Source organism: Elephas maximus, chromosome 4 (assembly GCF_024166365.1).
Source record: "Elephas maximus indicus isolate mEleMax1 chromosome 4, mEleMax1 primary haplotype, whole genome shotgun sequence".
Classification (NCBI taxonomy): domain Eukaryota; kingdom Metazoa; phylum Chordata; class Mammalia; order Proboscidea; family Elephantidae; genus Elephas; species Elephas maximus.
Window position 1 is genome coordinate 165,585,990 of NC_064822.1, and position 13,199 is coordinate 165,599,188.

Consider the following 13,199-nt stretch of genomic DNA (forward strand, 5'->3'; position numbering starts at 1 on the left):
AGGATGGAATAAAGAAATTCTTAGAATCCAATGAAAATGAAAACACTTTCTATCAGAATCTTTGGGACACAGCAAAAGCAGTGCTTAGAGGTCAATTCATATCAATAAATGCACACATACAGAAAGAAGAAAGGGCCAAAATCAAAGAATTATCCCTACAACTTGAACAAATAGAGAGCAACAAAAGAAACCCACAGGCACCAGAAGAAAGTAAATAATAAAAATTAGAGCAGAACCAAATGAAATAGAAAACAGAAAAACAATTGAAAGAGTTAACAAGACCAAAAGCCGGTTCTTAAAAAATTAGCAAAATTGATAAACCATTGGCCAAACTGACAAAAGAAAAACAGGATATGAAGCAAATAACCCGAATAAGAGAAGAGATGGGCGACATTACAACAGATCCAAGTAAAATTAAAAGAATCATGTCAGATTACTACGAAAAATTATACTGTAACAAATTTCAAAACCTAGAAGAAATGGATGAATTTGTAGAAACACACTACTTACTTAAACTAACACAAACAGAGGTAGAACAACTAAATAGACCCATAACAAAAGAAGAGATTGAAAAGGTAATTTAAAAACTTCCCCCCCCCCCCCCGCAAAAAAAAGTCCTGGCCGTAACAGCTTCAATGCAGAGTTCTACCAAACTTTCAGAGAAGAGATTACACCACTACTACTAAAGGTATTTCAGAGCATAGAAAAGGGCGGAATACTCCCAAACTCATTTTATGAAGCCAGCATACCCCTGATACCAAAACCAGGTAAAGACACCACAAAAAAAGAAAAATACAGACCTATATACTTCATGAACTTAGATGCAAAAATCCTCAACAAAATTCTAGCCAATAGAATTGAACAACATATCAAAAAGATAATTCACCATGACCAAGTGGAATTCATACCAAGTATGCAGGGATGGTTCAAAATTAGAAAAACAATTAATGAAATCCATCATTTAAATAAAACAAAAGACAAGAACTACGTGATTCTATAAATTGATGCAGAAAAGGCATCTGACAAAGTTCAACACCTATTCATGTAAAAACTCTCAGCAAAATAGGAATTGAACGAAAATTCCTCAATATAATAAAGGGCATTTATACAAAGTCGATAGCCAACATCATTCTAAATGGAGAGAGCATTCCTCTTTAGATCGGGAACCAGACAAGAATGCCCTTTATCACCACTTTTATTCAATATTGTGCTGGAGGGCCCAGCCAGAGCAATTAGGCTAGGTAAAGAAATAAAGGGCATCTAGATTGGTAAGGAAGAAGTAAAAGTATCTCTGTTTGTAGATGACATGATCTTATACACAGAAAACCCTAAGGAATCCTCCAGAAAACTACTGAAACTAATAGAAGAGTTCTTCAGCAGAGTCTCAGGATAAAAGATAAACATACAAAAATCACTTGGATTCTTCTACGCCAACAAAAAGAACTTTGAAGAGGAAATCACCAAATCAATACCATTTAGAGTAACCCCCAATAAGATAAAATACTTAGGAATAAATCTATCCAGAGATGTAGAAGACTTATAAAGAGAAAGCTACAAGACACTACTTCAAGAAACCAGGAGACCTACATAAGTGGAAAAACATACCTTGCTCATGGATAGGAAGACTTAACATTGTAAACATGTCTATTTTGCCAAAAGCCATCTATAGATACAATGCAATTCCAATCCAAATTTCAAGGACATTTTTTAATGAGATGGAGAAACAAATTACCAACTTCATATGGAAGGGAAAGAGGCCCTTGATAAGTAAAGCATTACTGAAAAAGAATAAAGTGGGAGGCCTCACTCTACTTGATTTTAGAACTTATTATACCACCACAGTAATCAAAACAGGTTGGTACTGGTGCTGGTACAGCAACAGATGCAGAGACCAATGGAACAGAATTGAGAATTCAAACATAAATCCATCCACAAATGAGCAGCTGATATTTGACAAAGGACCAAAGTCAGTTAATTGAGAAAAGACAGCCTCTTTAACAAATGGTGCTCGCATAACTGGGTATCCACCTGCAAAGAAAGGAAACAAGGCCCATACCTTACATCATGCAGAAAAACTAACACAAAATGGATCAAAGACCTAAACATAAAATCTAATATGATAAGGATTATGGAAGAAAAAATAGGGACAATGTTAGGAACCCTAATTACATGGCATAAACAGTATACAAAACATTACTAACAATGCACAAACACCAGAAGAGAAACTAGACAACTGGGAGCTCCTAAAAAATCAAACGCTTATGCTCCTCCAAAGACTACACCAAAAGAGTAAAAAGATTACCTACAGACTGGGAAAAAGTTTTTAGCTATGACATTTCCGATCAGTGTCTGATCTCTAAAATCTACATGATTCTGCTAAAACTCAATTACAAAAAGACAAATAACCCAATTAAAAAATGGGCAAAGGATATGAACAGGCACTTCACTAAAGAAGACATTCAGGTAGCTAACAGATACATGAGGAAATGCTCACAATCATTAGCCATTAGAGAAATGTAAATCAAAACTACAATGAGATTCCATCTCAGTCCAACAAGGTTGGCATTGATTCAAAAAACACAAAATAATAAATGTTGGAGATGTTGTGGAGACATTGGAACACTTATACACTGCTGGTGGGAATGTCAAATGGTACAACCACTTTGGAAATCGATTTCGTGCTTCCTTAGAAAGCTAGAAATAGAACTACCATACGATCCAGCAATCCCACACCTTGGAATATATCCTAGAGAAATAAGAGCCTTTACATGAACAGATACATGCAAACCCAAATTCACTGCAGCAGTGTTTACAATAGCGAAAAGATGGAAGCAACCAAGGTGCCCATCAATGGATGAATGGATAAATACATTACAGTATATTCACACAATGCAATACTACACATCGATAAAGAACAATGATGAATCTGTGAAACATTTTATAACATGGAGGAATGTGGAGGGCATTATGCTGAGTGAAAGCAGTCAGTTGCAAAAGGATAAATATTGTATGAGACCACTATTGCAAGAACTCGAGAAATAGTTTAAACAGAGAAGAAAATATTCTTTGATGGTTACGAGAGTGGGAGAGAGGGAGGGAGAGGAGTATTCAGTAATTAGATAGTAGACAAGAATTCCTTTAGGTGAAGGAAAAGACAACACACAATACGGGAGAGGTCAGCACAACTAGACTAAACCAAAAGCAAAGAAGTTCCCTGAATAAACTGAACACTTCGAAGGCCAGTGTAGCAGGGACAAGGCTTTGGAGACCATAGTTTCAGGGGACACCTAGGTCAATTGACATAATAAAATTTATTAAGAAAACATTCTTCATTCCACATTGGAGAGTGACATCTGGGGTCCTGAACCCTAGCTAGCGGCCATCTAATATGCATCAATTGGTCTCAACCCACCTGGACCAAAGGAGAATGAAGAACACCAAAGAGACAAGGTAATTATGAGCCCAAGAGACAGAAAGGGCCACATAAACCAGAGACTACATCATCCTGAGACCAGCAGAACTAGATGGTGCCTGGCTACAACTGATGACTGCCCCGACAGGGAGCACAACAGAGAACTCCTGAGGCAGCAGGAGAGCAGTGGGATGCAGAGCTCAAATTCTAGTAAGAAGTCCAGACTTAATGGTCTGACTGAGACTAGAAGGACCCCAGAGGTCATGGTCCCTAGACCTTCTGTTAGCCCAAGACAGAAACCATTCCCAAAGCCAACTCTTCAGACTGGGATTGGACTGGACTATGGGATAGAAAATGCTTCTGGTGAGAAGTGAGCTTCTTGGATCTAGTAGATACATGAGACTAAGTGGGCATCTCCTGTCTGGAGGGAAGATGAGAGGGAAGAGGGGTTCAGAAGCTGGCCAAATGGACACAAAAATAGAGAGTGGAGAGAAGTAGTGTGCTGTCTCATTAGGGGGAAAGCAACTAGGAGTATATAGCAAGGTGTATATAAACTTTTGTTTGAGTGACTTGATTTGTAAACTTTCACTTAAAGCATAATAAAAATTAAAAAAAATACACGATGATCAAGTAGAATTCATACCAGGTATGGTTCAACATTAGAAAATCAATCAACATAATCCAGTACATAAATAAAACAGAAGAAAAGAATCACATGATTATCTCAATCGATGAAGAAAAGTCATTCAACAAGACAAAGTCTAATGCCCCCTGCCCATTTCTGAAAAAATGCTCAATAACATACGTATAGAAGGGAAATTCCTCAACATAACAAAGAGTATCTATACAAAACCAACAGCCAACATTATTCTTAATGGAGAGAGGCTGAAAAATTTCCCTTTGAGAACAGGAACAACACAAGGACACCGTTTATCACCACTCCTATTTAACATTGTGCTGGAAGTCTTAGCTAGACCAATAAGGCAGGAAAAAGAAAGAAAGGGCATCCAAATTGGTAATGAATAAGTAAAACTGTCCCTATTTGTGGATGATAGGATACCACACATAGAAAATCCAAAAGACTCCATAAGAAAACTACTGGAAATAATAGAAAGAACAGCAGAGGAGCAGGATACAAGATAAACATACAAAAATCAATTGGATTCCTACACACTATTAAAGAGAACGACGAAAAGTAAATCAGGAAAACAATACCATTTATAATAAACCAAAAAACAAAAACCAAACCCATCGCTGTTGAGTCGATTCTGACTCATAGTGACCCTATAATAGCCCTTAAAAAAATAAAATACTTAGGAATAAATCTAGCCAGGGATGTACAAGGCCTATACAGAGAACACTACAAAACGCTACTGCAAGAAAACAAAAAAGATTTCATGGAAAAACACACCTTGCTCATGGATAAGTACACCCAACATTGTGAAAATGTCAATTCTACCCAAAGCAATCTACAAATACAATGGAATCCCAATTCAAATACCAACAGCATTGTTTAAAGAGATAGAAAAACTAATCATTGACTTTACATGGAAAGGGAAGAGGACCTAGATAAGTAAAGCACTATTGAAGAAGAATAAAGTAGGACTCACACTACCTGATGTCAGAACCTGCTATACAGCTACGATAATCAGAACAGCCTGGTAGTGGTACAACAGCAGACACATTGACCAATGGAACAGAACTGAGAACCCAGATGTAATTCCACCCACCTACGGTTGCATGATCTTCTACAAGGGCCCAAAGTCCATCATATGGGGAAAAGACAGTCTTTTTAACAAATGGTGCTGTCAAAACTAGATGTCCAACTGCAAAAAAATTAAACGGGACCTATACCTCACACCATATGCAAAAGCTAATTCAAAATGGATCAAAGACCTAAATATAAACCCCAAAACTATAAAGATCATAGGATAAAAAATAGGATCAACGCTAGAGGCCCTAATACATGGCATTAACAGGATACAAAAAATAACTGACAACACACAAACTCTAGAAGATAAACTAGATAACTAGGATCTTCTAAAAATTAAACACTTATGCTCATCAAAAGACTTCCCCAAAAGAGTAAAAAGGGAACCTACAGGCTGGGAAAAAATTTGGGCTATTACAAATGCAACTTAGGTGCCTATCAAAAGACGAATGGATAAACAATGGTACATACACACAATGGAATACTATGCAACAATAAAGAACAATGATGAATCTGTGAAGCATCTCACTACATGGATGAATCTGGAGGGCATTATGCTGAATAAGTCATTCACAAAGTGGGAAATTTGTATGAGCCTACTACTATAAAAACTCATGAAAAGGTTTATATACAAAAAGAAACAATATTTGATGTTTATGAGGGAGGGGAGATGTGGGGATGGAAAAGCACCGAATAGACAATAAACAGTAACTTCTTTTTTCTTTCTTTTTTGGTGAAGAGTAAGACAGTACACAACACTGGGGAAGCCAGCACAGCTTGTCCAAGGCAAGGTTATAGAAGTTCCATAGACACATCCAAACTCCCTGAGGGACTGAATTGCTGGGCTGAAGACTGTGGGGACCATGGTCTCGGGGAACATCTAGCTCAATTGACATAACATAGTCTATAAAAATGTTCTACATTCTACTTTGGTGAGTAAACTCTAGGGTCTTAAAAGCTTGTTAACAGCCATCTAAGATACTCTACTGGTCTCACCCTGTGGGGAGCAAGGTAGAATGAAGAAAACCAAAACAAGGGAAAGATTAGTCCAAAGGACTAATGGACCACAACTACCATAGCCTTCACCAGACTGAGTCCAGAACGACTAGATTGTGCCCGGCTACTACCACTGACTGCTCTGACAGGCATCACAATAGCGGGTTCTGAACAGAGATTGAGAAAAATGTAGAACAAAATTCTAACTCATGAAAAACGGCCAGACTTAATGACCTGACAGAGACTAGAGAAACCCTGAGAGTATGGCTCCCAGACACCCTTTTAGCTCAGTAATGAAGTCATTCCTGAGGTTCACCCTTCAGCCAAAGATTAAACCAGCCCATAAAACAAAATGAGACTAAAGGGGCACACCAGCCCAGGGGCAAGGGCTAGAAGGCAAAAACAAAAAAAATTTTTTTTTTTTTTTTGGCAGGAGGGGACAAAAAGGCTGATTGGGAACCCAAGGTTGAGAAGGGAGAGTGTTGACATGTCCTGGGGTTGCTAACCAATGTCACAAAACAATATGTGTACTGATTGTTTAATAAGAAGTCAGTTTGCTCTGTAAACCTTCATCTAAAGTACAATTTAAAAAAAAGAGGTCCCTGGACCCCTAATCTTTTACAGACAGAAAGCAGGTAAGAAAGATACACAGCTGCAAACATAGACTAATTTTTATAAAAAAAAATAATAATAATAATACTTTTTATAGAATAGGAAAAATGATTCAGAGAGTGGAAACGAGAGTTCAGAGGGTGAACCCAAGAGACAAAGAGAACAACTCCTAGGCCACAGTACTGAGCCTTAATCAGGGAACTAAATCATTTTAGACCAGTGACAGCTGTGTGCCCTGTTTTCCATTATGGTTATCCTGTGCCTGTACCATTATTATATGTTGGGTGTGTAGGAGACTGATAACCTGTCTCCTTTAGCTCTCAGGTCATCCTTGCCAGGAGCAAAGGTACTCAAGAATCTGTACCATATAAACTGCACCAAGGACAGTCATCCACACCAGAATAATTTAGATGAAGAGATCCTAGACTTTGAGCTCAGGCTGCAATGGGCTAAATATTTGGGGATCTTGAAGGAGAAGATGAGTATAATTTGCATGGAAAAGGGGTAAAAACTGTTGTACCCAGAGGGAAGACTGTAGCAGATTGTACTTTCCAAAATGACAGCAAAAATATCTCCCATCCTATGTGCTTTTCTTACAAAGTGACTTTGACTCTCCTTCCATCAAGAAATGGGGAAACATTCCTTCCTCTTGAGTCTGAGTGGGCTTGAGACTGCAGTAGCAGTGATGATCTGTGACTTCTGAGCCTAGATCATAAAAAATAACACAGCTTCTGCTTGGTTCTCTTGCGATGCTCAGTGTTAGAATCCAGCCAGTATATCATGAGGAAACACAAGTCGTCTACGGAGAGGAAACAAGGCTCCCAGACCACAGCCTCGGCCAAGCTGTCAGCTTATAGCCAAAACCAGCTTGTCATCCAGGTGAGTGAAAGTGGCTCCTCTGCCACTCAGTTGAGGAGCCATAGCTCTTGCTATGTGGTACAGACAAGTTGTTCCTGCCAAATGAACCCTGCCAGACTTGCAGATTTGTGAACAGAATAGATGACTGATGTTACTTTAAGCAGCAAGATTTTAGGTGTTTTGTTATAGCAATAGATCACTGATACAGACATCATCTCCTTTATGACAACTTTCTCAAGCTCCCAGGTAGGATTAATGTGTAACATTACCTTATCACTTATTATATTCTACTGAAATTAACTGTTTACTTGTCTGTCTCCATGTGAGCTCAAGGGCAGGGTCTATGCCATTTTTAGAAAAGTATCTCCTCAAGTATTCCTTCTGCCCATTCTCTCTCCCCTCTCTTTCTGGAACTTTAGACAAGTGAGAACTTCTCAGTGTCTCCTCCAAGTCGCTTAGCTTTGCTTTCATATTTTTCATCTCTCTGTCTGTCTTTGCAACATTTTGGAAAATTTGTTCTGATCAATTTTCCAGCTCACTAAATGTCTTTTCAGCTGAATCTAATGTGCTGTTTTACCATCTACTGAGCTTTTAATTTTGTTTTGCTTTCATTTATAGAAGTTTTGTTTTTTCCCCTTCAAATATATTAGGTCACTTTTTATAGTCTGTATTCCTGAGATATCTTCAAGTTTATCTTTTATTTATAATAAGTGCAGTTGTTTTATAATCTACATCTATTAATTCCAGTGCTTGAAGTCTTTTCAGGTATGAATATGTTCTTTCTTGTTTCTGTTGATTCTCATTTGGGGATTCTTTTCCTTGTGGGCCTAACTATCATAAACAGCTCATTTTATTTACAGTAAGTATGGATGTTTACTTGGAGCCCTTATAATACATACTTACTCAAGTATTTATACTAATTACTTGGGGCCTAGAAAGAGATTATATTCCTCGATGGAGGGACTGAGAAGCCCTGGTGGCACAGTGGTTAAGTGCTCGGCTGCTGACCAAAAGGTTGATGGTTCAAACCCTCCAGCTATTCTGTGGGAAAAAGATGTGGCAGTTTGCTTCCATAAAGATTTACAGCCTAGGAAACCCTGTGAGGCAGTTCTACTCTGTTCCATAGGGTCTCTATGAGTCAGAATCAACTTGACAGCAACAGCACTGGTTGACCTCCCATTTGAAACTTTCCTCCCTTGTTAAGCTTTCATGTTACTCCCTGATATTCTTTCTTACAGCTGACAGTGAAGTAATGGGAAGCAAATGTGATAGCAGTCAAAAACCCACCTTCAATCCCAGGCCCCACAATTTGTTGATTATATAAGACATTTAGCTCCAATTTCCTTATTAGCAAAATAGAGTTAATAATTGTCCTGCCTTATTCACTACTTTGTAACGCAAATAAATAAAATTAAAAAAATAACGTATTTGAAAATGCCATAACAACAAAAAATATTATACAATGTAGCTAAGGGTACTTTAATATCCTGGAGACAGACAGGATACAGAAAAGTATATAAAATGATTCTTGCTAACAAATCTGCTACGAAGTCCTGAAGGGCCCAAAGCTCTGTATTTGACCTAGAAGCTTTTTCACCATCAAAAGGCTTCAAAGTGTCTTTACCAAGGCAATACCACCCCATGAGGGCTCTTGGCTAGAAGTTAAAATCAATATCCCTCTGACTTACCTGTGCTCATTTCAAACTGCAAAAATGATTATTGTGGATGCATTGGGGCACTTTCATTTAGACAATAGAGTGAGAAATCAAAATATTAATGATATATTTTCACATATATAAGCATACAAATTGAATTGGTCCAATTGTGAGTAAGAAATATTACCAGTTCTTGAGGAAGGTACCCTTGCGATTTCCAAGGAGCAAGGTTTCTTTGTAACTGCTGTGTCCATAAGGTCAAAAAGGAAGTTCTCATTTTCAGAAGGAAATGCATCCAGAGAAGCAGATGGTACAATTTCCATAGTGTAACTCCTCTTCTTTGGATAGGACTCCTGAAAAAAAAAACAAGAAAAAATAAAAATACCTTTGAGATAAAGAGCTTGTTTGACTTATAAAAACATAACTTTTTTCTGGTTTTTATTGAATATATCATGGACTGCCAGAAGAATGAACAAATCAGTCTTCCGAGAAGCACAGCCAGAATACTCCTCAGAAGCGAGGATGGCGAGACCCCATCTCACTTACTTTGGACATCTCATCAGGAGGGACCAATCTCTAGAGAAGGTCATCATGCTTGGTAAAGTGGAGGGCCAGCGAATAGAGGGAGGCTCTCAAAGAGATGGACTGACATAGTGCCCGTATCAGTGAGCTCAAACATAGCATATGATCACGAAGATGGCTTCAAACACAGCATACGATCATGGAGATGGCGCAGGACCAGGTAACATTTTGTTCTGTTGTACTTAAGGTCACTATGAGTTGGGCCAACTCGATGGCAACTAACATCTCTTCTTCCAAAAATAATTATGAGTTGATGATTCATCTGTGTGAATAAGTTAGGTACGCATGTAACCCCAATATTATCAGCAATCTTTTTAGAAGAGTCCCTACAATTTGGTTCCCTGAATTTACTACAGAACTAATAAAGTTCTTCCCTTGTCATGATCTCTCTCTTTCTTTATGTCTATTTTCTAGTTTTGGAATAAACTGTTATTTAATCAATACCCATTGCCGTCAAGTCATAGCTACCTACAGGACAGAGTAGAACTGCCCCACAGAGTTGCCAAGGAACAGCTGGTGGATTCAAACTGCCTACCTTTTGGTTAGCAGCCGAAATCTTAACCACTGTGCAGTCATTCTCAAAACTCTACTCCTTTTCCTGACTCCTAGAGAAGGCCATGTGACTCCAAGTTAGATATAACACAAAGTTTGCTGGGAGGCTTCTAGGAAAATATGCTTCCATAGAAGAGAGGCATACAAGGAGGTTCTTCCAGAGCCCTGGCCATCCACAGTTTCCTCTTTCTGGATGCACTTTTGATGTTTAGAGCTGAGGCAGGCATTTGGTGATCATAAGGCAGTAAGCCTCAGATCAAAAACTTACAAGCTGAGAATGGCAACAGGAAAATTAAAAGAGCCTAGGGCCTTGATGATGTCACTGAGCCCCTAGAACAGCTCGGGGACTGCTTTCTCCAGTCTTTTTAAGTAAATAATAAAGTTCCTATATTAAGCCATTGCTAATTGTGGAGCTCTGGTGGCACAGTGGTTAAGAGCTACAGCTGCTAACCAAAAGGCTGGCGGTTTGCATCCACCAGCCACTGCTTGGAAACCCTGTGGGGCAGTTCCACTCTGTCCTATAGGGTCACTATGAATCAGAATCAACTTGATGGCAGTGGGTTTGGTTTTCTGTTTGTTTGTTTTAATTGGGTATTCCGTCATTTAGAATCAAAAGTATTCCCACATAGTACTTTTCTTTGTGCATACTGTTAACTAATATATTAAGGTTTCTCTTTTCTTGTACACGAGTCATTAAGTGGCCAACAAATATTTATTGGGCATCTAGTATATATCTAGGACTTTGCTAAGTGCTCTGGGGATTCTCAAAAAATGACTAAGACATAACCCTTGCTCTCAGTAGGTTCACAGTCTAGTGGAGAAGATTATATGCACAATGACTTTCAAAATCATGCTTTGTTTTTTGATGCTTGTTACCCTTATAAGTATACCCCACTACAAATAGAAAAAGACAAATAAGAAAATAAACCCGTATTTTAAAAAAATCTTCCAAGAGATATCCAAGGGTTGGTAAAGATTTAATAGAAGCTTCTGTTTTGATAATGATATTTACAGTGCAGTAGTAGAATAAGTATTCAAGGTCAGTGTAATTGCTTCCAGACCATACCAGACCCTCACACATCAAAGAGTCAATTATGTTCACTCTACTCTACTGAAAGCAGGATATTGGGAGTAATTTATTTTTAACAACAAAGGGTGACAAAGTAGAAAGCATCCAGAGGAAAGCAATCAGGATGGTGTATAATTTAAAAACCGTGTCTCAGAAGAAATGATGAAAGGAATTGCAGTGTTCTATCCTGGGGAAGACTTACAGCCACGTAACAATTTTCTCAACATATTTGAAAGGCTATCCCTCAAAGATGGGGAAGGGGAAGGGTGGGAGTTGTAGATTTATTCTAAAGCTCTTAAAGGCAGGACAAAGATCAATTATTTACAAGTCGAATAGGGAAAATCTGGGTCAATACAAAGACAATTTTCTACCAATTAATAATATTGCCTGTATTTTAAAATAAAACTGTACTAATACAATAATTAGCTAAAAAGTAGCACTACAAAGCAAAAGGAGGAACTCCTCATTACTGAAAATCTTCTGGCAAAAGAACTACTTATTGATGAAATTATTAATGAAACATATTACACAGTGAAGACACCAGATGAATGTAAACTCCACACATGCTGGAACTGGTCTTGTTACACTCTATCCCCAGAAGCTAATACAGGCCCTGGCATGTAACGATGCTCAATAAATAATTATCGGCCTACTGAATAATTTCTAATATCCTTTCAAACAAATCTAACTACCAGTTAAGGAAATCATTATGCCTTTTTCAGATGTAAATTTATTTGCTTCAGTTTGGTTATTAGTATTTACTCCTCTGCATATCAAAGGGGCCCTGGTGGCACAGTGGTTAGGAGCTACAGCTGCTAACCAAAAGTTGACAGTTTGGATCCACCAGCAGCTCTTTGGAAACGCTATGGGGCAGTTCTACTCAGTCTTATAGGATGGCTATGAGATGGAATTGACTCGATGGCAAGGAGTTCGGGTTTGGGTTTGCATAGCAAAAGTAAAAAAAAACAAAAACTGAGATTACAATAATAAAACTGTAAAGAATCTATGGGAAAAAAAAGTCTTCAGATTAAACCTGGGTTGCCCTTAAATTAAATTTATCAGAACAACCAATTTGTCATGGATTTGGTTAAACTAGAATTTTATTGTGTTTATAAAGAAATATGAGGATCTTCAAGGCCTTGAAAACTACTCTGAAGTTTAGCAACACAGGATGGGTTAGTTCGCTTCCCTTTGCCCCCTTAAAAAGGAAGCATATGTGTTTATTAGAGAAGGAATTAGAAAGTAAGAAAGAGGAAAAAAAAAAAATCACATGGAAAATCCAGCATACTGAGATACTGTTAACATTTTTGTGTATATCCTGCCAGACTTTCCTTCTGCAAACGTGTGTGTGGATAGGGGGTGTGTGCACATAGGAAAGAAAAAAAAATATTTTAAATAATAATGAAGCGCACCCTCTTTCGCTTCCTTGAGGGAGTGCCAAAATTTTTTGCTGGAATAGAAGTCCTTGTGATACGTGGCTTCCTTAAGGGAGATAAGATCCCCCAGGGAAGGAGATGGCAAACCAAAGGTAGTATATTATGCGTTTGCAATCACTCATTTCATATAATCAAAAAAGAGGGATAGTCAACAAAATATGAAGAAGTACTCCCCAAAAGAGGGTGTGCTAATTTGTAGGGCCCACTGCAAAAAATAAAATGTGGGGCATCTGTTCAAAATTTCGAAGGGTGAAAGCAGAGCATTAACCAAGCGCAGGGCCCTGTACCACTGCACGGGTCACACTTCATGAAGCTG

The 13,199-nt window shown here is 38.1% G+C and overlaps 1 protein-coding gene across 4 annotated transcripts in view; it reads right to left on the reverse strand.

The window, feature by feature from the left end:
* ANKS1B (ankyrin repeat and sterile alpha motif domain containing 1B) overlaps positions 1-13,199 on the reverse strand; it is a 1,421,217-nt gene that overhangs the window by 904,466 nt on the left and 503,552 nt on the right. For all 4 annotated transcript variants that reach the window (XM_049884161.1, XM_049884160.1, XM_049884159.1 and 1 more), the window contains exon 10: positions 9,432-9,597. In XM_049884161.1, the coding sequence (XP_049740118.1) occupies positions 9,432-9,597 (166 nt within the window). The remainder of the gene's footprint in view (positions 1-9,431; positions 9,598-13,199) is intronic.